The sequence below is a fragment of the Tachyglossus aculeatus genome, chromosome 2 (assembly GCF_015852505.1).
Source record: "Tachyglossus aculeatus isolate mTacAcu1 chromosome 2, mTacAcu1.pri, whole genome shotgun sequence".
NCBI lineage: Eukaryota > Metazoa > Chordata > Mammalia > Monotremata > Tachyglossidae > Tachyglossus > Tachyglossus aculeatus.
The window spans coordinates 162,003,026-162,026,049 of NC_052067.1; the positions used below are offsets into that span (position 1 = coordinate 162,003,026).

At 45.7% G+C, this 23,024-nt stretch overlaps 1 protein-coding gene across 6 annotated transcripts in view; it reads left to right on the forward strand.

Moving 5' to 3' along the window:
- USP15 (ubiquitin specific peptidase 15) overlaps nucleotides 1-23,024 on the forward strand; it is a 148,803-nt gene that overhangs the window by 100,377 nt on the left and 25,402 nt on the right. For 5 of the 6 annotated variants that reach the window (XR_005454902.1, XM_038760446.1, XM_038760463.1 and 2 more), the window contains 2 exons: nucleotides 5,338-5,482; nucleotides 21,040-21,213. Coding sequence is in view for 5 of the 6 variants with exons in the window: in XM_038760446.1 (XP_038616374.1) it covers nucleotides 5,338-5,482; nucleotides 21,040-21,213 (319 nt within the window). In the remaining variant the exon portion in view is untranslated. Of the gene's footprint in view, nucleotides 1-4,987; nucleotides 5,072-5,337; nucleotides 5,483-21,039; nucleotides 21,214-23,024 lie in introns of those variants that run through there. The other variant, XM_038760483.1, reaches the window with a different exon arrangement.

Below are 23,024 nucleotides of genomic sequence, written 5' to 3' on the forward strand. Positions count from 1 at the left end.
ATGTCTGTACCCATTTTTTGTCTCCGCGCCCCCCCCCCATCTCTCTCTGTCTCTCTGTCTCTCTCTCTTCCTCTCCCTCTCTCTCTCTCTCTCTGTCTTCCTCTCCCTCTCTCTCTCCCTCCCTCCCTCTCTCCCTTCCTCCCACTCAAGGATCAATCGATCAGTGGTATCTACTGAGCACTTACTGTGCACAATATAGTGGAGATAAGACTGTGAGCCCCATGTGGGACAGGGACTGTGTCCAACCTGATTAACTTGGGTCTACCCCAGCCCTTAGAACAGGGCCTGGGGCATAGTAAGAGCTTAACAAGTACCATGAACAAAGCAACTAAACAAAGGGTAGATAGACACAATCCCTGCCCACAAGGAGCTTACATGCATAGGTTTGCTAAACCAGGAATGTGGGCAGAGAATGTGTTTCTGTGTGTTATTGTTCTGTTGTAGTTGCCATCGACCCCCGGCCCACGTCATCCCCCGGGCCTGGAATGCCCTCCCTCTGCCCATCCGCCAAGCTAGTTCTCTTCCTCCCTTCAAGGCCCTGCTGAGAGCTCACCTCCTCCAGGAGGCCTTCCCAGACTGAGCCCCTTCCTTCCTCTCCCCCTCGTCCCCCTCTCCATCCCCCCCATCTTACCTCCTTCCCTTCCCGACAGCACCTGTATATATGTATATATGTTTGTACATATTTATTACTCTATTTATTTATTTTGTACATATCTAGTCTTTATTTTATTTTGTTAGTATGTTTGGTTTTGTTCTCTGTCTCCCCCTTTTAGACTGTGAGCCCACTGTTGGGTAGGGACTGCCTCTATATGTTGCCAATTTGTACTTCCCAAGCGCTTAGTACAGTGCTCTGCACATAGTAAGCGCTCAATAAATACGATTGATGTCGATGATGATGTAGTCTCCCATGTGCTTAGTACAGTGCTCTGCACACGGTAAGTGCTCAATAAATACCATTGACTGACAGACTGAGGGGGGAAGCAGCTTTCTCCTTTGGGTGCCATTCTTAAGGTGACCACTGGATGGCACTGATAATACCATTCACATTTAACAATAATAATAATTATTATTATGGTACGTGTTAAACGCTCACTATGTGCCAACTGCTGTTCTAAGCGCTAGGGTAGATAATAATAATAATAGTAATGGCCTTTATTAAGTGCTTACTATGTGCAGAGCACTGTTCTAAGCGCTGGGGAGGATACAAGGTGATCAGGTTGTTCCTCGGGGGGCTCCCAGTCTTCATCCCCATTTTCCAGATGAGGTAACTGAGGCACAGAGAAGTGATGTGACTCGCCCAAAGTCACCCAGCTGACAGTTGGCAGAGCTGGGATTCGAACCCATGACCTCTGACTCCGAAGCCCGGGCTCTTTCCATTGAGCCACGCTGCTTCTTTAGTAAGCGCTGCGGTAGATACCAGTTAATCAGGTTGGACACAATCCCTGTCCCACATGGGGCTCACAGTCCTAGTCCCCATTTTACAGATCAATCAATCAGTCAATCAGTCGTATTTATTGAGCGCTTACTGTGTGCAGAGCACTGTACTAAGTGCTTGGGAAGTACAAGATGGCAACATACAGAGACAGTCCCTACCCAACAGTGGGCTCACAGTCTAGAAGGGGGAGACAGAGAATAAAATCGAACATACTAACAAAATAAAATAAATAGAATAGATATGTACAAGTAAAATAAATAGAGTAATAAATATGTACAGGCATATATACGTATATACAGGTGCTGTGGGGAAGGGAAGGAGGTAAGATGGGGGGATGGAGGGGGGGCGAGGGGGAGAGGAAGGAAGGGGCTTAGTCTGGGAAGGCCTCCTGGAGGAGGTGCTACAGATGCTCAGAGAAGTGAAGTGACTTGTCCCAGATCACACAGCGGACATGTGGAAGAGCCCAGATTAGAACCCAGGTCCTTTTGACTCCCAGGCCTGTGCTCTATAATAATAATAGTAGCATTTATTAAGCGCTTACTATGTGCAAAGCACTGTTCTAAGCGCTGGGGAGGTTACAAGGTGATCAGGTGGTCCCACATGAAGCTCACAGTCTTAATCCCCATTTTACAGATGAGGTAGCTGAGGCACAGAGAAGTTAAGTGACTTGCCTAAAGTCACACAGCTGACAGTTGGCGGAGCCGGGATTTGAACCCATGACCTCTAACTCCAAAGCCCATGCTCCGTCCACTAAGCCACGCTGCTTCTCTTTGCTAATCCAGAAATAATAGGGTTATTGGGTGCCTGGTGAGGCAGTTTTCGCCACAGAATATAATGAATACAAGGGGTGGGGGGTCGGGGGGCCTTTTAAAGAAATCAGCAGAACCATTCCCTGATCCCTGTCAATGCAGGCACAGGGGGAGAGCCAGGCTGGGCTGTTTAAATCAAAGTGTTTGACATGAGCTCAACTGGAGTCTCCTTGTGGACAAGGAACAGGTCTACCCTCTCTGTCTATGGGACTCTCCCAAGTGCTTAGTTCAGTGCTCTGCGCAGTGTAAGTGCTCAATAAATACCTTTGATTGATTGTACTGTGGTGGTACTGTGGAGCCGCCTGCCGTAGTGGATGCAGCGTGGTCCTGGGAGTCAGAAGGACCTGACGTTTCTGATCCATTTCCGATTCTAATTCCAATTCTGACACTTGTCTGCTGTGTGATCTTGGCCAAGTCACTTCACTTCTCCGGGCCTCAGTTGCCTCATCTATAAAATGGAGATTGAGACTGTGAGTCCCGCATGGGACAGGGACAGGGTCCGACACAATTTGTTTGTATCCACTCCAGCACTTAGTACAGTGCCTGGTACATCATCATCATCATCATCAATCGTATTTATTGAGCGCTTACTGTGTGCAGAGCACTGTACTAAGCGCTTGGGAAGTACAAATTGGCAACATATAGAGACAGTCCCTACCCAGCAGTGGGCTCACAGTCTAAAGGGGGGAGACAGAGAACAAAACCAAACATACTAACAAAATAAAATGAATAGAATAGATATGTACAAGTAAAATAAATAAATAAATAAATAGAGTAATAAATATGTACAAACATAATAAGCACTTAACAAATACCATAATAATTATTATTGTTATTACTGGGCAGAAGACAGATCTGCTAGAAATTGGACTGCCCGGTTTAAAGCAGGGTAATATATTCCCCGCCCACCCACCCATCCCAGGCCCTCCACTCACACTTTGTTGTAAAGCAGGATATTGAAGATCTAATGGAAAAGTACAAGCCTGGGAGTCAGAGGACCTGGATTCTGATCCCAGCTCTACCACTTACCTGCTATGTGTGACCTTGGACAAGTCACTTAACTTCTGTGCCTGTCTCCTCACCTGTAAAATAGGGACTCAGTACTACTTCCTACTTCCTGTAGCGCAAGAACTATGTCCAACTGATTTTTTCGTCTCTACCCCAGCACTTAGTACAGTGCTTAGCACATAAGAAGAGAAGCAGCGTGGCTCAATGGAAAAGAGCACGGGCTTTGGAGTCAGAGGTCATGGGTTCAGATCCCGGCTCCGCCAATTGTCAGCTGTGTGACTTTGGGCAAGTCACTGAACTTCTCTGGGCCTCAGCTACCTCATCTGTAAAATGGGGATTAAGACTGTGAGACCCCCATGGGACAACCTGATCACCTTGTAACTTCCCCAGCGCTTAGAATGGTGCTTTGCACATAGTAAGTGCTTAATAAATGCCATCATTATTATTATTATTATTATAAGCACTTAACAAGTACCACAGTTATTATTATTTTTATGATTTCACACTGCCACCTCCCATTTCCCAGTTCGTGTGATTTGGGCCCAGCGCGGCACAAGGCCTATAGCCATTGCCCATATTACCTCACTACCCTTACCAAATGCCATTACCCTTCTTCCAGCTCTGGATCTCTAGGGACTGAAAATAGATTTCAGGCTTTTAGAAGGGTAGTGACTTGCAGAAATTTAAAAAATAAATAAATAAATAAAAGCTCGATAGCTTGAATCTCAGTGTTATTCTCCAAACTGGACATTTTGAAGGGTAAAAGTGAAAGTTTGAAAAAATGTTGATTCATTTCTCCCCATTTTTTCAGAAATAAAAAAATGATGGTGTTCACACTGTGCTCGTGTGTGTGTCTGTGTGTGTTTGAATTCTGATTGGTGTGTTACTGTTTTGTAGTATTGGGTGAGTATCACATAAAAAGGAGTATTTCAGTAGAGGATTGCTGCAAATGTGAAGGTTACATGTATAATTTAAGAATACTGAATATCAGATATTTGCTGTTTTTGCAGTTGTGTAACCAGGATAGATCAAAAACCTCTGTTACTGGCTTTGAAGGTAATCAAGATCAGTAATTGATCAGCGTACATTTGTAACATTATATATTCTTTTTCTTGCCATGTTTGCTTTTAGCAAATGCCCTTGGAAAGCTAATTCAGGTTTGCTCTGAATTGGAAAGCTGCTTGAAGATTGCAGCGACGCTTTTGAATCGTACCCAAAGCTGCTATCATGAATATTTCATGTGATCACTAACTGAAACTTCTCTTAAGGAAGAATTGTACCTTTTTTCACAAAATCACTTTTCAGTTCGTTTAAAAAAACTAAATGCTGCCCTGTTTTCTCAAAAATCATTAATTTACCATTGCTTTGGATATTTTAGATTATTATTAAATTGACCCCTCCCCCCGCCCCAACCAAAATCCCAAATTATCACTCTTCTGCAAATGTAGCCGCACTGTGCTCTGAGAGAAAAAGGAGAGCTGAATATCGCTGGTGTTTTATGTACCACCGTAGAAGCATTTTGTGCCTTCTCAATCACCCTGTGTGTTTTTCTGCATTTGATGGCCGGATTATGCTGTCCTAGCAAATGAACTATAAATAGTCTCCAGTGCATCGGGCCGGTGACGTCACAGTGGCCTTGGAATGTCAGGCAGCCCTCACCTCCCTCTCAACCTCACTCTGTTGTGGTAGCAGGATATGCCGAAGGGGACACAAATGAGATGATCTATTGCTGCTGGTGGTGTTTCAAATCGGAATGCTTCCAATTTGATGGAGCAGTGCAGAATGGAGTGTGCTGTGGAGCTGCTCCAGTGAATCCAGGGTAGAAAGACCCAGCCGACATCCGTGTTGGGGGGCGCATCCCCCTAGTTGGGGTTGGTGGGGACCCGGGATGGGAGGATTGATTTTTGCGGGGGGCCGGGGACAGTGTCTCTGTTGGCCAGGGTTCAAAACGACGTACCTGAATTCAGAATTTATTTAAGTGTAATCCTTCACCACTTCATAAAAAGGACAACTGCTGAACGTTCATTGCAGCGACCTCTAGACTCTTTTTGCTTGCGTGATGAAAGCTGTTTTGTTTTCTTCCAGTGTGAAAAACTCAAACTATTGCCTCCCAGCGTACACTGCTTATAAGAACTACGATTACACAGAGCCAGGAAGGAACAATGAACAGCCCGGCCTCTGTGGCCTAAGTAACTTGGGAAATACGTGTTTCATGAACTCAGCTATCCAGGTAGGTGTTTCAGAAAAGTTGAAGTGGATGTGCTTCTTGAGAACTGGCATTTCGGTATTCGCATTGGGTAATCGGAGCAGAAGATCCAGTTGGATCAGCCCTGTTTTATGCATTTGGCTTAAATGGTTTGGTTTGGCTTTTTCAAATGGGTTTTGGTTAGCAGGAACACAGCTTGTTTTTGTAGGAGTTAAATTGTAGCTCTCTTTTCAGTGCTTATTCTAGGGGGCCCGTGTGCCATTTGCAAGTACTGCTACCACATGTTCCAGTTGAGTAGCAGGTGATAATAATAATGGTACTTGTTAAGCACTTACGATGTGCCACGCACTGTTCTAAGCACAGGGGTAAATACAAGTTAATCAGGTAGGACACAGCCCCTCACACCCATGCCGTTCCTCCAAACAGATCCCTCCGAAGGGGGCAGGCAGACAGGCTAGTTAGAGTGAAAGACAGACAGACAGACATTGTGGGACACAGGCAGACAGGGAGGGCTGGGCAGACAGAGGGAGACAGCAAAACAGAGGCAGGCAGGGGGGCAGACAGGCAGACCGAGAGCCAGAGGCGGGCACGGACGGAGAGTCGGGGGCGGTGGCTACCAATCAACTTATGCATCAGGCTAAAACTTCTCACCCTGGGCTTCAAGGCTGTCCATCCGCTCGCCCCCTCCTACCTCACCTCCCTTCTCTCCTTCTCCAGCCCAGCCCGCACCCTCCGCTCCTCTGCCACTAATCTCCTCACCGTGCCTCATTCTCGCCTGTCCCGCCATCAACCCCTGGCCTGTAATGCCCTCCCTCTGCACATCCACCAAGCTAGCTCTCTTCCTCCCTTCAAAGCCCTACTGAGAGCTCACCTCCTCCAGGAGGCCTTCCCAGACTGAGCCCCCTCCTTCCTCTCCCCCTCCTCCCCCTCCCCATCGCCTTACCTCCTTCCCCTCCCCACAGCACCTGTATATATGTATATATGTTTGTACGTATTTATTCCTCTATTTTATTTATTCTGTTTATTTTATTTTGTTAATATGTTTTGTTGTCTGTCTGTCCCTTGTAGACTGTGAGCCCGCTGTTGGGTAGGGACCGTCTCTATATGTTGCCAACTTGTACTTCCCAAGTGCTTAGTACAGTGCTCTGCACACAGTAAGCGCTCAATAAATACGATTGAATGAATGAATGAATCCCCATTTTCCAAATGAGGGAACTGAGGCCCAGAGATGTGAAGTGACTTGTCCAAGGTCATACAGTAGGCATGTGGTGGAGCCGGAATGAGAATCCAGGTCCTTCAGACTTCCAGGCCTGGGCTTTACTATGCTAAAGAGAAGCAGTGTGGCTCAGTGGAAAGAGCACGGGCTTTGGAGTCAGAGGTCATGGGTTCGAATCCCAGCTCCGCCACAAGTCTGCTGTGTGACCTTGGGCAAGTCACTTCACTTCTCTGAGCCTCAGTCACCTCATCTGTAAAAATGGGGATTAAGACTGTGAGCCCCACGTGGGACAACTTGATCACATTGCATCTCCCCCAGTGCTTTGCACATAGTAAGCACTTAACAAATGCCATCATTATTATTATTATTTACCCATTAAGCCACGCTGATGGTTGTATCCTGAGTAACACTTTTTACGCAGGTCTGTTTTCAGGGAAGACTTGTGTGTCTTCTGCAGAAGGAGGACCGTTAGTCAGGAAGCCAGTACCATTTTGCATTAAGTGGAATGCATTGATTATTGAAGCCCAAGGGGGTAAACGGGTAACTGTTAATAGAATAACTTCAAAGGGAAAATTCAGAGAGACCTTTGCTATGACCAGAAGAGGGAAATGTGTGAGGAAAGAGATATAATTGATCCAAATGCTAATGGCTTTTTTTTCCATCAAAACAACTTTTAGAAGTGAAATCATATGAGCTTCTAGATGACCTTAGTTTCAAAGTACCAGAAACTTTAGGGTACACGTAAAGGGATTGAATTCGTCTTGTTTGTTCACACGGAGATATTCTCCCTTTCTACCTATCAGTCATTGGTATTAATTGAGCATTTACTGCTTGTAAGAGCACAAAACAGTAGAGTTGGTCGACGCTTTCCCTGCTCGCAAGAAGCTCACAGTCTAGAGGGGGAGACAGATGTTAATTGATTGATTTTAAGTCATCAGTCTATATACCATATACCCTGCCTAATCATGCAAGGGGTTTTCCCTTTCAGGAAATACTGATAATATCGCGGTACCAACCGACTGTGCCCTAATCCAAGTGGTTTAGGTACCTAAAGAATGTGCCTTCAACGGGGCAACCAGAATCTCAAATACGATATGCTTTAAGGGAGCAGTGGGGGTAATGTAACACCCCACTGGGATCTCAGTGAGTTGCTCTCTCTCAGCATAATCATCGATCCCAAATAATAATTGTGGTATTTGTTAAGCCCTTACAATGTGCCAGGCACTGTACTAAGTGCTGGAGTGAATACTAGCAAATTGGGTTAGACCCAGTCCGTGTCTCACTTGGGGCTCACAGTCTCACTGCCCATTTTACAGATGAGGAAACTGAGGGTCCAGAGAAGTGAATTGACTTGCCCAAGGTGACACAGCAGACAAGTGGCAAAGCCGGCATTAGAACTCATGACCCGACACCCAGGCCCACGCTCTACCCACAAAGCCGTACTGCTTCTCTCCATGTAAGGTTGTAGAAATCATTCCTATTTATCTCAGGGCCCCCACAGAAGTTGGGTTAACTATAATCAGAGCTTGCCAACCGCCCCTACACGCACATCCAATCTATAGAGATGAGCTAAAATCGGCCGAGTCTGGAGCACTGCTTGGTTGCCAGTCCATCCATCGGTGGTGTTAATTGCGCTCTTACTAGCAGCAGAGCACACAGAGTTCTGTATTAGGAGGTTGGGAGAGTACAGTTCAGTAGAGTTGGTGGACACGATCCCTGCCCACAAGAAGCTTCCAGCCTAGAGTCTGTAAGCACGAACCGCCATTCATTGTCAGTCATATTTATTGAGTGCCTACTATGTGCAGAACACTGTGCTAAGAGCTTGGAAAGTACAGTTCAGCAACAAAGAGAGACAGTCGCTGCCCACAGTAGGCTCACGGTCTAGATGGAGGGAGAGACTGTGAGCCCACTGTTGGGTAGGGACTGTCTCTATGTGTTGCCAGTTTGTATTTCCCAAGCGCTTAGTACAGTGCTCTGCACATAGTAAGCGCTCAATAAATACGATTGATGATGATGATGATGACAGACATCGAAACAAGTCTCCCGGCTGGGTCAGCAGCAGGCAAAATTCAGAGCGTCACCGCCACGTCCCCCGCCATCTCTCCATTTCCAGAAGGTCCTTATATTAGGGTTGCCCATCACTGAGGGTTTTTTGTTCAAGCAGAGTCTACATAAGATTTGGATGATTGCTCTCATTTATTGATTTAGTGGTATCTGTTAAGCACTTACTGTGTGGCAGACACTGTACTAAGCGCTGGGGTAATAATAATCATAATAATAACGGTATTTGTTAAGCACTTACTATGTGCCAAACGCTGTTGTAAGTGTTGGGTAGATTAAAAGGCAATAAGGTTGGACACAGTCCCTGTCCCACAAGGGGGTCTCAGTCCCCATTTTACAGATGAGGTAACTGAGGCACAGAAAAGTGAAGTGACTTGCCTAAGGTCACACAGCAGACAAGTGGTGGAGCTGGGATTAGAACCGGCGACCTCTGACTCACAAGCCACTAGGACATGCTGCTTCTCTAGATACAAGCTAATAAGGTTGGACACAGTCTGCATCCCACATGGGGCTAACGGTCTCATTCCTCGTTTTACAGATGAAGGAACTGAGACCTGGAGAACTCATTCATTCAGTCATATTTATTGAATGTTTCCTGTGTGCAGAGCGCTTGGGAGAGTATTATATAACAAGTGAGGTGACTTGCACAGGGTCACACAGCAGACAAGTGGCAGAGCCGGGGTTAGAACCCAAGTCTTCCTGACTCCCAGACTGGTACTCTAGCTGCTTCCCTCTAGACTAAGCTCGTTTGGGGCAGGGAATGTTTCCGTTATATTGTACTCTCGCAAGCTCTTACTACAGTACTCGGCACAAAGTAAGCACTCAGTAAATGCGATTGACTGAGTGACTGCCTGCACCCCCATCCTCTCTCTCCCCTCCTGTTCGTGCTTCCCAACATTCCCCCCCCCTCCCCTCCCCCGGGAATGCCTGCTCTCTGCCACCTTTGATCTTCAGTCAAAAGATGTGAAAATGAGTAGTTTTAATTCAGGCTGTTCATGAAAATCATTCTCAACAGTTGCAACGTTGATGGTACCCAACACGGCTTTGGCATGGAAATGGTTTGTTTTTGAACACAACCTCGGTGAATTAATCTTCTCAAGATGAACAATAAGTATAGTGCTTCAGAGCTGGCTTTGCTGTCATAAAATGTACGGATCGACTTGGCCCGTGGTTGAAGTTTAGTGGGAGTGAAATCCTTAGCCCAGAGATGAAAACATACCTTGAATTTCCTTGAAGTTCTTCCTGTGCTCACCAAGGTCTCAGGTGAATGGGGTGAACAATAATCCCCTTTCTTTTTACTTAAAAGCCACACACAGCTTTGTTCCCTAATCACTGTTTACAAATCTTTATTCTCCTAAAGTCCTACATGAGTTGAAAATTGTTTTCAGTGACTTCTGAACTATGTTTAGTCCGGAACTTTGGTTTTGAAAGAAAAACAAAATTCAGTTGCGTTTAGTTCTTCCTTCTTTGTTCACCTGCTTTCCATTTGGAGAAGCTTGTTTTCCCAGTATTGTTTGCAGTGGCCTGTTTACAAGAGAGCCAAGAAAAAGTCAGTTCACACAATTCCTAACATTAGGAGTAGGAAGAAAAACTAGATTAGAAAAGAGCCATTGCTGAGTTCCCCGGGAGGACTAGAAAGTGCTTTGCCCTCTTCCTGAAAAGGAGGCTAATTATCTGGAGACTGCCTGGAGTGAAGTTATTTGCATCTGTTTGGAGTAATCGTTAAAACACTTATGCTAGAAATAGAGCACTTGTACCACACAGTTTATAGACCTGCTGTGTGCAGAGCACTGTACTAAGTGCTGGGGAGAGGACAATATAAAAGACACATTCCCTGCCCACAGTGAGCTTACAGTCTGTGGGGTGGGTGGGGTGGCGGTGGCGGGGAATATAACAGATATGTTCATAACTGCTGTGGGGCTCGGAGGGGGTATAAGTAAAGGGAGCAAGTCAAGGCGATGCAGAAGGGCATCGGAGATGAGGAAAGGAGAGCTTTGTCGGGGAAGGCCTCTTGGAGGAAATATACCTTCGGTAAGGCCTTGAAGGTGGGGGAGAGATTTCATCTGTTGCACTAAGCGCTTAGTACAGTGCTCTGCACACAGTAAGCGCTCAATAAATATGATTGATTGATCTATTGGACATTAAGAGGGAGGGCGTTCCAGGCCAGAGGCAGGACGTGGGTGAGAGGTCAGCAGTGAGATAGACGAGATTGAAGTACAGTGCCTAGGTTAGCACCAGAGGAGTCAAGTGTGCGGGCTGGTTTGTAGTAGGAGAGTAGCGAGTGACCTGAATACATTGCTGAACGGAAAAAAAGAACATCATTTTAAATAATGTTCTGGAAACATGATTGGCTCTTCAGAGGTTATTTTTTAAAGCCCTTTCACATTACAGTTGGCCATACCACCCTGAACGTGCTTGATCATTTCTGATCTCAGAAGCCAGGCAGGGTCAGGCTGGATTAGTACCTGGATGGGAGACCGTCTGGGAATACAGGGTGCTGTAGGCATTCCCCCTCTAGACTGTAAACTCACCGTGGGCAGGGAGTGTGTCTGTTAATGGTTGTATTGTAATCTCCCAAGCATTTAGTACAGTGCTCTGCACGCAGTCTTATCTTATCTTATGCTGTCCAGTCATTTCCGACCCCTGGCGACTCCTTGGACACATCTCTCCCAGAACACCCCACTCTCCATCTGCAACCATTCTGGTAGTGTTGTCTTGGAAAAATATGGAAGTGGTTTACCATTGCCGCCTTCCGCGCAGTAAACTTGAGTCTCCGCACTCAACTCTCTCCCATGCCGCTTCTGCCCAGCACAGGTGAGTTTTGACTCATGGCAGATTGCCTTTCACTCACTAGCCGGTGCCCGAGCTCGGAATGGAATGGGCAGGCCTCTGCTTGGCTCTCCCTCCCGTAGCCGAGACTGGTGTAGGACTGGAAACTCTGCAGTTGTGATCCTGAGAGGGGGCTTGGGAGAGTCTGCACACAGTAAGCACTCAATAAATACGATTGACTGACTGACTGACCCACAAAGCTTGCTCCTCCGATACATCCAGTCCTGCCGTAATGTGTTTCTCTGACCACAGCTTGAATTTAACGCAGCGGAAGAATGAGAGAATTCCTTCCTACTAGAAGGAGGAAGGGTTTTCTATGAGAAAACCCAATCCACAGGTTGAAGTAAGCGGATTGATTTAGTGGAGAGAGAAACAGTTGTGTACAACATCATGGCGTCAGTGTAGGCATGAGATTCTCACCTTCACCATCTCTGCCTCAGCCTTTCTACTCGGAGTCAACTGGTCCTCCGTGGGGTTTTTACAACTGCAGAGTGATATAGGGTCTAGTGGATTGAGCCTCAGATTCAGGAACCATGGGCTCTAACCCCTGGTCCTCCTTGTGACTTTGGGTAAATCACTTAACTTCTAAGCGTCTGTTTCCTGCTCTGTAAAATGGGGTTTGAATAGCTGTTTTCCCTCCCGCCTAGACTGTGAGTGGGGACTGTCTGATCTGATTGTCCTGTATCTGTTGCAGTGCTTAGCACAGTGTTTGGCACAGTGTTTCCCCCTCGTCCCCCTCTCCACCCCCCCATCTTACCTCCTTCCGTTCCCCACAGCACCTGTATATATGTATATATGTTTGTACATATTTGTTACTCTATTTATTTATTTTACTTGTACATATCTGTTCTATTTATTTTATTTTGTTAGTATGTTTGGTTTTGTTCTCTGTCTCCCCCTTTTAGACTGTGAGCCCACTGTTGGGTAGGGCCTGTCTCTATATGTTGCCAACTTGTACTTCCCAAGCGCTTAGTACAGTGCTCTGCACACAGATGTACGCTCAATAAATACGATTGATGATGATGATGATGATGATGATATAGAGGCAGCATGGCATAGAGGATAGAGCACAGGCCTGGGGGTCAGAACATAGTGGGTTCTAATCCCGGCTCTTCCACTTGCCTGCTGTGTGACCTTGGGCAAATCACTTCACTTCTCTGGGCATCAGTTACCTCATCTATAAAATGGGATTGAAACTGTGAACCCCATGTGGGACAGGGACTGTCCAACCCAATTTGCTTATATCCCCCCCAGCACTTAGTAAGTGCCTGGCACGAGGTAAGTGTTTAGCAAATACTACTACTGTTATTATAGCGATGAATAGCGGATATTCTATTTGCTGTAGACATAATAGTAGTATTGAGATGTGTATTACAAAATGTCAGTCGGGGGAAAGTGTTCTAACCATCTACCCTCTAACCATTGAACCAATAGTTACTGTAACATGATTTTCTCCAAGGACACAACCTCTTCACTGTAGGAGAACTCCTTGTATCACAGAATGAAATGTGAAAGCAAGGATTTAGAACTTTGGGCAAAATTCCCACCTTGACTTCGACTTCCTTGCGGACCTCCCTCCATCCTGTCTCTCCCCTCTCCAGTCCATACTGCACTTTGCTGCCCTGATGATTTTCTTGGGGAAAAAAAGTAGTTCAGACCCTACTTCCCCACTCAAAAACCTCCAATGGTTGCCCACCCACCTCCACATCAAAAAGAAGCTCTTTACCTTAGACCGAAGGCACTCAGTCAGCTCGCTCCCTCTGTTACCTCACTGATCTGCTACAGTTCAACACCCACACGCCACTCTTCCAACTCCACTCTACTCTCTTTATTTAAGTCTCACCAGTTTTGCTGCCAATCCTTTGCCCTAGTCCTCCCTCTGGCCAGAAGTTCCCTCCTGCTTCATATGAGAAACAGCACGGCTTCGTGGCAAGAACCCGGGTTTGGGAGTCAGAGGATGTGGGTTCTAATCCTGTGTGACCTTGTGCAATTCACTTCACTTCTCTGGGCCTCAATTCCCTCATCTGTAAAATGGGGATTAGGATTGTGAGCCCCATGTGGTATAACCAGATTAGCTTGTATCTACCCCAGTACTTAGAACAGTGCTTGGCACAAAGTAAGTGCTTAACAAATACCATTATTATTATTATATCTAACAGTCTTCCACTCTCCACTCGTTCAAAACCCTCCTAAATTCACATCTCCTCCAGGAAGCCTTCCGTGATTAAGCCCTCATTTCTCCTATCCCCATGCTCCCTCCCCTCTGCATCCATTATGGCTTGTGTATCCCTTACACGCTCCGCTACTTATGCCAGCACCACAGCATTTCTGTACATATCTGTAATTTATTTTAATATCCGTCTCCCCCTGTGGTCTTTAAGCTCCTTGTGGGCAGGCGTCACCTCTGCCAACTCCATTTTATTGTATTTTTCCAAGGGCTTAATACAGTGCTCTTCCCAGAATAATTGCTCAGTAAATACCATTGATTGATTGATTCACATCTTATTGCATCGGCTCAGCCCTCAAGCTGAAGGCCTCTGAGAAGCAGCATGGCTCAGTGGAAAGAGCACGGGCTTTGGAGTCATGGGTTCAAATCCCGGCTCTGCCAACTGTCAGCTGTGTGATTTTGGGCGAGTCACTTCTCTGTGCCTCAGTTACCTGATCTGTAAAATGGGGATTATGACTGTGAGCCCCCCGTGGGACAACCTGATCACCTTGTAACCTCCCCAGTGCTTAGAACAGTGCTTTGCACATAGTAAGCGCTTAACAAATACCATCATTATTATTATTACAGAAAATTTGACCAGGCTTATAAGAAAACAGGCTGTGGGAAAGTCTTCTAAGAATTGTAAATGTAGCCCGCAACACTTTTTTTTCCCCCGCTTAAGGGTCCTGTCATTTGCTTATATATTAGCACCATGGCATTTGGATTAAGAGGTTGGGAATTAGGCTGGTTAAAAATTCTGTGACGATTTTCTTTGTCAAGGTTATGGGAATGATTTGGGAACCTCGAGTGTTCAGTCTCTTTAATCAGTCGAGAGTCTTTATTGAGCACGTTCTGTGGGCAGAGCGCTGTACTCTGTGCTTGGGAGAATATTGGTAGTGCCAGTTGAAGAGTTGTGAGGAAAAATGGGTAGAGCGGGTCTGTATTCATGACAGTAGCCCCAGCTGCTGCTCCTTCCATCTGAGTGACGAGGATGCCCAAAGGGAAGTGACATGAGCACCTCCCGAATGAAGACAGACGCACAGACATGGGGTGGCCAACTTGCAACTAGAGGTTGGTGGTGTTGGCAGAATGACCGGGCGAACCACCTTTGGATACCCACACTGCAAGTGGCCCACTCTTCCATTCTCGTGTTCTGCCTGAGTGTGGCCTTCCCAGTTTGCGTGCGGCCTAGTGGAAAGGTCACGGGCCTTAGGGGTCAGAGGACTTGGGTTCTAAGCCCAGATCCACCACTTGTCTGCAAGCAGCGTGGCTCAGTGGAAAGAGCCCGGGCTTTGGAGTCGGAGGTCATGGGTTCAAGCCCCGGCTCCACCAAGTGTCAGCTGTGTGACTTTGGGCAAGTCACTTCACTTCTCTGTGCCTCAGTTACCTCATCTGTAAAATGGGGATTAAAACTGTGAGCCCCCCACGGGACAACCTGATCACCTTGTAACCTCCCCAGCACTTAGAACAGTGCTTTGTACATAGTAAGCGCTTAATAAATGCCATTATTATTATTATTATTATTATTATTATTGTCTGCAGTGACCTTGGGAAGTCACTTCACTTCTCTGGACCTCACAGTTTCCTCATCCTTAAAAAGGGGATTCAGTACCTGTTTCTCTTCCCACTTAGACCATGAGCCAAATGTGGAACAGGGACTGTGTCCTTCCCGATTAATCAAACGTATTAATTGAGTGCTTTCTACGTGCAGAGCACTGTACTAAGCGCTTGGGAGGACACAGTACGACCGAATTAGCAGACACATTCCCTAATGAGACGCAGAGTGGCTCAGTAGAAAGAGCACGGGCTCTGGAGTCAGAGGTCGTGGGTTCAAATCCCAACTCCGCCACTTGTCAGCTCTGTGAACTTGGGCAAGTCACTTAACTTCTCTGTGCCTCAGTTCCCTCATCTGGAAAATGGGGATTAAGACTGTGACCCCCATGTGGGACAACCTGATTACCTTGTCCTCCCTTTCCACCAGATTTTAGAACAGTGCTTGGCACATAGTAAGCACTTAACAAATACCATTATTATCAAGGCCCTACTGAGAGCTCACCTCCTCCAGGAGGCCTTCCCAAACTGAGCCCCTCCCTTCCTCTCCCCCTCGTCCCCCTCTCCATCCCCCCCATCTTACCTCCTTCCCTTCCCCACAGCACCTGTATATATGTATATATGTTTGTACATATTTATTACTTTATTTATTTATTTATTTTGTACATATCTATTCTATTTATTTTATTTTGTTAGTATGTTTGGTTATGTTCTGTGTCTCCCCCTTTTAGACTGTGAGCCCACTGTTGGGTAGGGACTGTCTCTATATGTTGCCAACTTGTACTTCCCAAGCGCTTAGTACAGTGCTCTGCACACAGTAAGCGCTCAACAAATACGATTGATTGATCGATTGATTAAGGTGGAGAAGTTAAGGGACAGGCCCAGGGTTGCACGGCAGGCACGTAGTGGAGAATTTGTTTCCAATCCACTGAAAGCTATCAATTCTCCAGGCTACAAGCATTATCCAAAGGTAATGGAAACCAAACCAAAGAATGGATTTGGTCATTCCAGAAGCCGCTATATGCTGCTGGCTGGCTGCCAGGCACTATTCTGAGCCCTGGGGTAGATACAGGATAAACCAGTCAGACCCAGGCCCTGCCCGACATGAGCTGGCCAGTCTAAGTAGGAGCCAGAACAGCTACCCAATCCCCATTTTACAGATGAGGAAATAGAGGTACAGAGAAGTTAAGGGATTTGACCAGGATCATACAGCAGGCAGATTTAACGCAGTAACCAAATTTTGCTTTCCAGCCAGCATACCGTCCATCGTCATCATCATCATCAATCGTATTTATTGAGCGCTTACTATGTGCAGAGCACTGTACTAAGCGCTTGGGAAGTACAAGTTGGCAACATATAGAGACAGTCCCTACCCAACAGTGGGCTCACAGTCTAAAAGGGGGAGACAGAGAACAAAACCAAACATACTAACAAAATAAAATAAATAGAATAGATATGTACAAGTAAAATAAATAAATAAATAAATAGAATAATAAATATGTACAAACATATATTCATATATACAGGTGCTGTGGGGAAGGGAAGGAGGTAAGATGGGGGGGATGGAGGGGGGACGGGGGGGAGAGGAAGGAAGGGGCTCAGTCTGGGGCTAGAAGGGGCTAGTCCCGTTGGTCGAACCTCAAAACATTTAGAGCGAAGGCCGCCTGCATCCAACACTGCCCTCAATGCCAGATTTTTGCTTTTAAGTAGGTAACTCTATTTTTAATAATACCTAACCGCAAACCGGCATGTCGAATCTTAGCAGAAGAGGAAAACGAAAACGCAAAAGGAGTCCAGTGATGAATGACTTGACTGTTTTAAGAACGAGGTCAAAAGTGACTTCTGGACAGCGCAGTTTGAGAGGAGAGGGTGGAAGTCAGATTGCGGAGGCGATTGTAAAATCCCCGAGAGGATTGTCAAATCTGCGATCACCGTGTAGGGGTCTTGATTCTCTGCTCTGCATCCGTCCTGTCAGTGATGAACAGTATGTGCTCTGTGCCCTGCTGTGGTGTGGGGTAGTGTTACGCTTCTTGGGAGTGCATGCTTAACGATGTTCCAGATTAGAACAGCAGTGGCAGGAAATTGGCATCTGTACCTGTAACCGAGGTCTGCTTCGGTCCATCCGCTTTGATTATGGCGTACTGTGGGATTTGGTTTTGTGCGGGGGGGGGGGGGGGGGGGGGGGGCTTGTGGGGTGTGTGTGTGTGTGTGTGTGTGTGTGTTTTTAATCTCCACATTCCAGCAGTAACAAGACTGTAACTATCAATCAATCAATCGTATTTATTGAATGCTTACTGTGTGCAGAGCACTGTACTAAGCGCTTGGGAAGTACAAGTTGGCAACATATAGAGACAGTCCCTACCCAACAGTGGGCTCACAGTCTAGAAGGGGGAGACAGAGAACAAAACCAAACATACTAACAAAATAAAATAAATAGAATAGATATGTACAAGTAAAATAAATAAATAGAGTAATGAATATGTACAAACATATATACATATATACAGGTGCTGTGGGGAAGGGAAGGAGGTAAGATGTGGGGGATGGAGAGGGGGACGAGGGGGAGAGGAAGGAAGGGGCTCAGACTAACTAGGAACTAGACTGTAAGCTTGTTGTGGGTAGGGAGCGTGCCTGTTTATTGTTATATTGTACTCTCCCAAGCGCTTAGTACAGTGCTCTGCACACGGTAAGCTCTCAGTAAAGACAATGGAATGAATGAATGAATGAAGAAATCCCAGGTTAAGAGACTGAACTGTCCCTTGCAGCCTGTTTCATAACGTCATGAAACCGCGCGCCATTTAGTGTGAGGAACCTTTTGCTTCCCTTTTCTTATTGTGCGTTGAGAATATTTGAATAACTACTTCATCATCACCACGCTCTCGGGGTAGAAAACTCTCTTCGGAGAAGAGGAAGAAGTACCCTTCTGCCTAAACTTAATTTACCCAGTGGGAAAACACATCTCAATTTGCGTAGCTGGGTTTTTGACTGTCTTTATTTTCTGGACTCAGGCTACTGGATTATATTTGTGAAGGAAAGCTTGTTTTCCAGGGAAACTGGCTTTTAAATGTGAGGGATGCCTCAAGTATCTAACAATAGCATTTGAGGTTTGGTATTTAAGGCTCAGCTGCTTTAGCTGATGGCTTCTCAGTTGATGAATCACCCAGTCTTCACTGCGGGTCAAGAAAACAAATAAATACAGCCTGTTCCATACCTTTCAGTTGCTGGTTATTCTATTTGCCGTTTATTAATGCCATATGTCTCGTCTCCCAGGGGCCAGGCAGAGGCCGAATGGGAGCAGTTGGGCTGAGCTGCCATAGCGCTCGGGAGACTGAGCTGGCTTTATATGGGGAGAAGCAGTGTGGCCTCGCGGATAGAGCATGAGCCTGAGAGTCTGTGGCCTCTGCCTCCTCCACTTGTCTGCTGTGACCTTGGGCCAGTCACTTCACACCCTTCTAGACTGTGAGCCCATTGTTGGGTAGGGATTGTCTCTATCTGTTGCCGAATTGTACTTTCCAAGTGCTTAGTCCAGTGCTCTGAACACAGTTAGCGCTCTGTAAATGTGATTGAACGGATGAATGAATGAACATCTCTGGGCCTCAGTTACCTCATCTGGAAAATGGGGATAAAGACCATGAGCCCCATGTGGGACATGGAGTGTGTCCAGCGCGATCCATCCCTTCCTGCGTGATTCATCCCCCCTCCCAGTCCCTCAGCACTTATGTACATATCTGTGATTTCTTTGTTTATATCCATGTCTGTCGCCCTCTCTAAACCATAAACTTGCCGTGGGCAGGGAATGTGTTTGTTGTTCTATTGTACTCTCCCAAGCACTTAGTACAGTGCTCTGCACGTAGTAAACGCTCAGTAAATGCGGTTGAATCTCAGGTTGTATCTTCACCAGCGCTTAGTACGGTGCCTGGCACATAATAAGCACGTTAACAAATGCCATTTAAAAAAAGGACCTGGATTCTAATCCCTGCTTGGCCACTAGTCTGCTGTGTGACTGTGGGCAAGTCTCCTTTCAAAAAAAAAAAGGTTCTAGCTAAGTGGTTCATTAATTCATTCATTTAATCGTATTTATTTAGCACTTGCCATGTGCAGAGCACTGTACCAAGCACTTGAGAGAGTACAATACAGCAATAAACAGTCATATTCCATGCCTACAACAGGCTTTCAGTCTAGTTGGGGGCGGGGAGACAAATAAATGTCATTATAAAAAAAAAAAAAGATACCGATACAAATAAAATGACAGATATGTACATAAGTGCTGGGAGAGGGGATGAGCAAAGGGAACAAGTCAGTGTATTGCAAAAGGGAGTGGGAGATGAGGAAAAGTGGTTGCATGGAAGCTTTGAGAAGGCCCAGCTAAATGAAGGTCTGCTCCTAGATAATAATAATAATAATGATAGCATTTATTAAGCGTTTACTATGTGCAAAGCACTGTTCTAAGCGCTGGGGGTATACAAGGTCATGAGGTTGTCCCACGTGGGGCTCACAGTCTTCATCCCCATTTTACAGATGAGGGAACTGAGGCCCAGAGAAGTGAAGTGACTTGCCCAAAGTCACACAGCTGACAAGTGGCGGAGTGGGATTTGAACCCATGACCTCTGACTCCAAAGCACGGGCTCTTTTCCACTGAGCCACGCTGCTTCTCAGATGACCCCAAAGCAGGGTCCGGTTTCTCAAAGTCAGCATGGCCTAATGGGAAGAGTCTGAGCCTGGACGTCAGAGAGCCTGGGTTCTAATCCCAGCTCCTCCAAATGTCTGCCGTGGGACCTTGGGCCAGTCACTTCACTTCTCTGAGCCTCAGTTCCCTCTTCCCACATGAGGAGCAGCATGGCGTAGTGGATAGAGCACGGGCCCAGGAGTCAGAAGGTTATGGGTTCTAATCCCAGCCCTGCCACTTGTCTGCTCTGTGACCTTGGGCAAGTCACTTCACTTCTCTGTGCCTCAGTTACCTCTTCTGTAAAATGGGGATTGAGACTGTGAACACCATGCAGGACAGTGAATAAGTCCAACCTGATTTGCTTGTATCCACCCCAGCACTTAGTACAGTGCCTGGCACAAAGTAAGCACTCCAAAAATGCCATAATAATAATAATAATAAGGATTATTATTAGTAAAACAGAGATAAGACCGTGTCCAACCCAATTAGTTTGTATCTATCCCAGCACTTAATACAGTGCCTGGCACATAGTAAGCACTTAACAAATGCCATTCAAAAAAAAAAAGCTCTTTTTCCCAGTAAGTTGGCATCCCTGGTCATCCCCCCACTTTTTGTTCTTGTTTTCTATTTTCACCACCCTTATTTTTTCCTGTATTCTTTCCCATTTATCTGTAATAAATTCTGAGCTGCACTAATCTATTAAATCAGTAATAATAAATAATGTGCACTAATCTGTTAAATCAATAATAATAACTGGCACATTGTCACTCACAGAAATGATCTTCAAGAAACCCCAAACATACACATCGTTCGTTAGTTCAGAAATGCGCTATAATAGGGCTGGTGTATTATGGAACTGAATTCACAGAAAATTTGGGCAGTGAAAGAGCTGGCGATGATTCAGGAGGTTTTTGGCCTGATGCTCGGCTGCCCGGGAGCCTACCCTTATAGAATTTATGAGTGCGTATTGTTGTTAAAAAGTCAGTTGATGTCCCAAGCAAATGTTGTTTAGCAAAAAAATGTAAGCACATTTTTGGTTTTACTTTTCGCAGTGCTTGAGCAACACCCCTCCACTTACAGAATACTTCCTCAATGACAAATATCAGGAAGAATTGAATTTTGACAATCCCTTAGGAATGAGAGGTGAAATAGCTAAGTCGTATGCTGAACTCATCAAGCAGATGTGGTCGGGAAAATACAGTTACGTCACTCCAAGGGCATTTAAGGTAAGTGAGATATGTGAAATGATATTCATCCCACAACCTGAATTGTGGATTTGTTTCGATTTCCAATCTAACCTGAAAAAAGCTTAATGGTGAACTCACCACAGCAAAAACTTCGCGAACCATCCACGAGTCAATCAATCTGGTATCTGTTGAGTGCCTTCTGTGTGCAAAGCGCTGTACTAAGTGCCAGGGAGAGTATAATACAATAGAATTGTAATCATTCCATGGTATTTATAGAGTGTTTCACTGCGTGCAGAGCAGCACTGTTTTAAGCACTTGGGAGAGTACAAAACAACAGAGTTGGTAGACACGTTCCCTGTCCACAATGAGCTTACTGTCTAGAGAGAAGCAGAGTGGCTTAGTGGAAAGAGCCCAGGTTTGAGAGTCAGAAGTTGTGGGTTCTAATCCCAGCTCTGCCACTTATCAGGTGTGTAACTTTGGACAAGTCACTTCACTTCTCTATGCCTCAGTTAACCTCATCTGGAAAATGGGGCTTAAAATGTGAGCCACACATGGGACAACCTGACTGTCTTGCACATAGCACATAGTAAGTGCTTAACAAATACCATCATCATCATTTGTTCAGAACATTGAATATACAGATATCCTAGGATTCAACCTAGGATGCACTGAGTCCCCTTTATCTTCTAGCAGAGTGGAAATTTGGTCTGGGTTCAGAATTCTTGTTCAATCCGCTTTTAGTTCAGTTGAACTCATTTGCTCATAAGACTTGACCAATAATAGTTATTGAGCTCTTCCTGGGTCCAGGAAATGCACTGTGGCTATGTACCTTGCCATCCAGAGAACACCCAAGTTAACCTATTGTTTGGGCAGTTTGTAGGCCCCAGAAAAATGATAATATTTGTCACCCATTTTAAGAGAGCTAGCACTCTAATAAAATCCTATAGTTGGCCTGAAATTTTTCCGTCAAGTAGTTGATCTTGCAATTGTAGTTCACTAATTGATGCCTGGGCATTAGGAGGAAATGGACCTTCCTCTCCATCAGTCAATCAGTCAGTGGTATTTATTGAACATTTACTGATCCCTATACTAAGCACTTGGGAAAGGACAACATGAGAGTTGGTGGACATAATCTCTGCCCTCGAGGAGGTTACAGTCTCCTGGCGGAGACAGATATTAAAGTAAACCACAGGTACAAAAAGCAAATAATGGTCATTTAAAGGGAAAGGTGAGGTGTGGGTCAGTTGATTATGTTAATATGTAGGGAGTGCCTGTGTTGAAGCAGTGGTATTTATGGAGTGCTTCCTGAATGCAGAGCGCTGTATTAAGCACTTGTGTGCAGCTGTTATGTGCCGAGCACTATAGAAATCGCTTAGAATTAGTGGAAGCGATCCGTGCTCTCCAGGAGTTTAAAGTCTACTGGGGAAGACAATACTCAAAAATAAATTGCAGACAAGAGAAAGAAGAAAAGGGGAATGATTACATGAGGTAGTGCTTAAATAATAGGGTCTGTAAATCCTTAAGTGCTTAGGTAGCTCAGGGGTGCTCAGCAGGCAGTGGAGGATAAAAGCCAGGGAAATTGGAAGATACTCAGGGAAGACTTCTTAGCAGAGACTATTCCAGAGAGGCTCTGGAAACAGGCATAGCTGAAATCTGTTGGATTTGAAGAGGAAGGGAAGTCCAGGCAAGGGGTCAGTGGGGGGAGAAACAAGAAGGAGGCTAAGGAGTGTGGCTTAGTGGATAGAGCATGGACCTGGGTTCTAATCTCGGCTCTGCCACCTGTCTTCTGTGTGACCTTGGGCAAGTCGCTTCCTTCTCTGTGCCTCAGTTACCTCAACTGTAAATTGGGA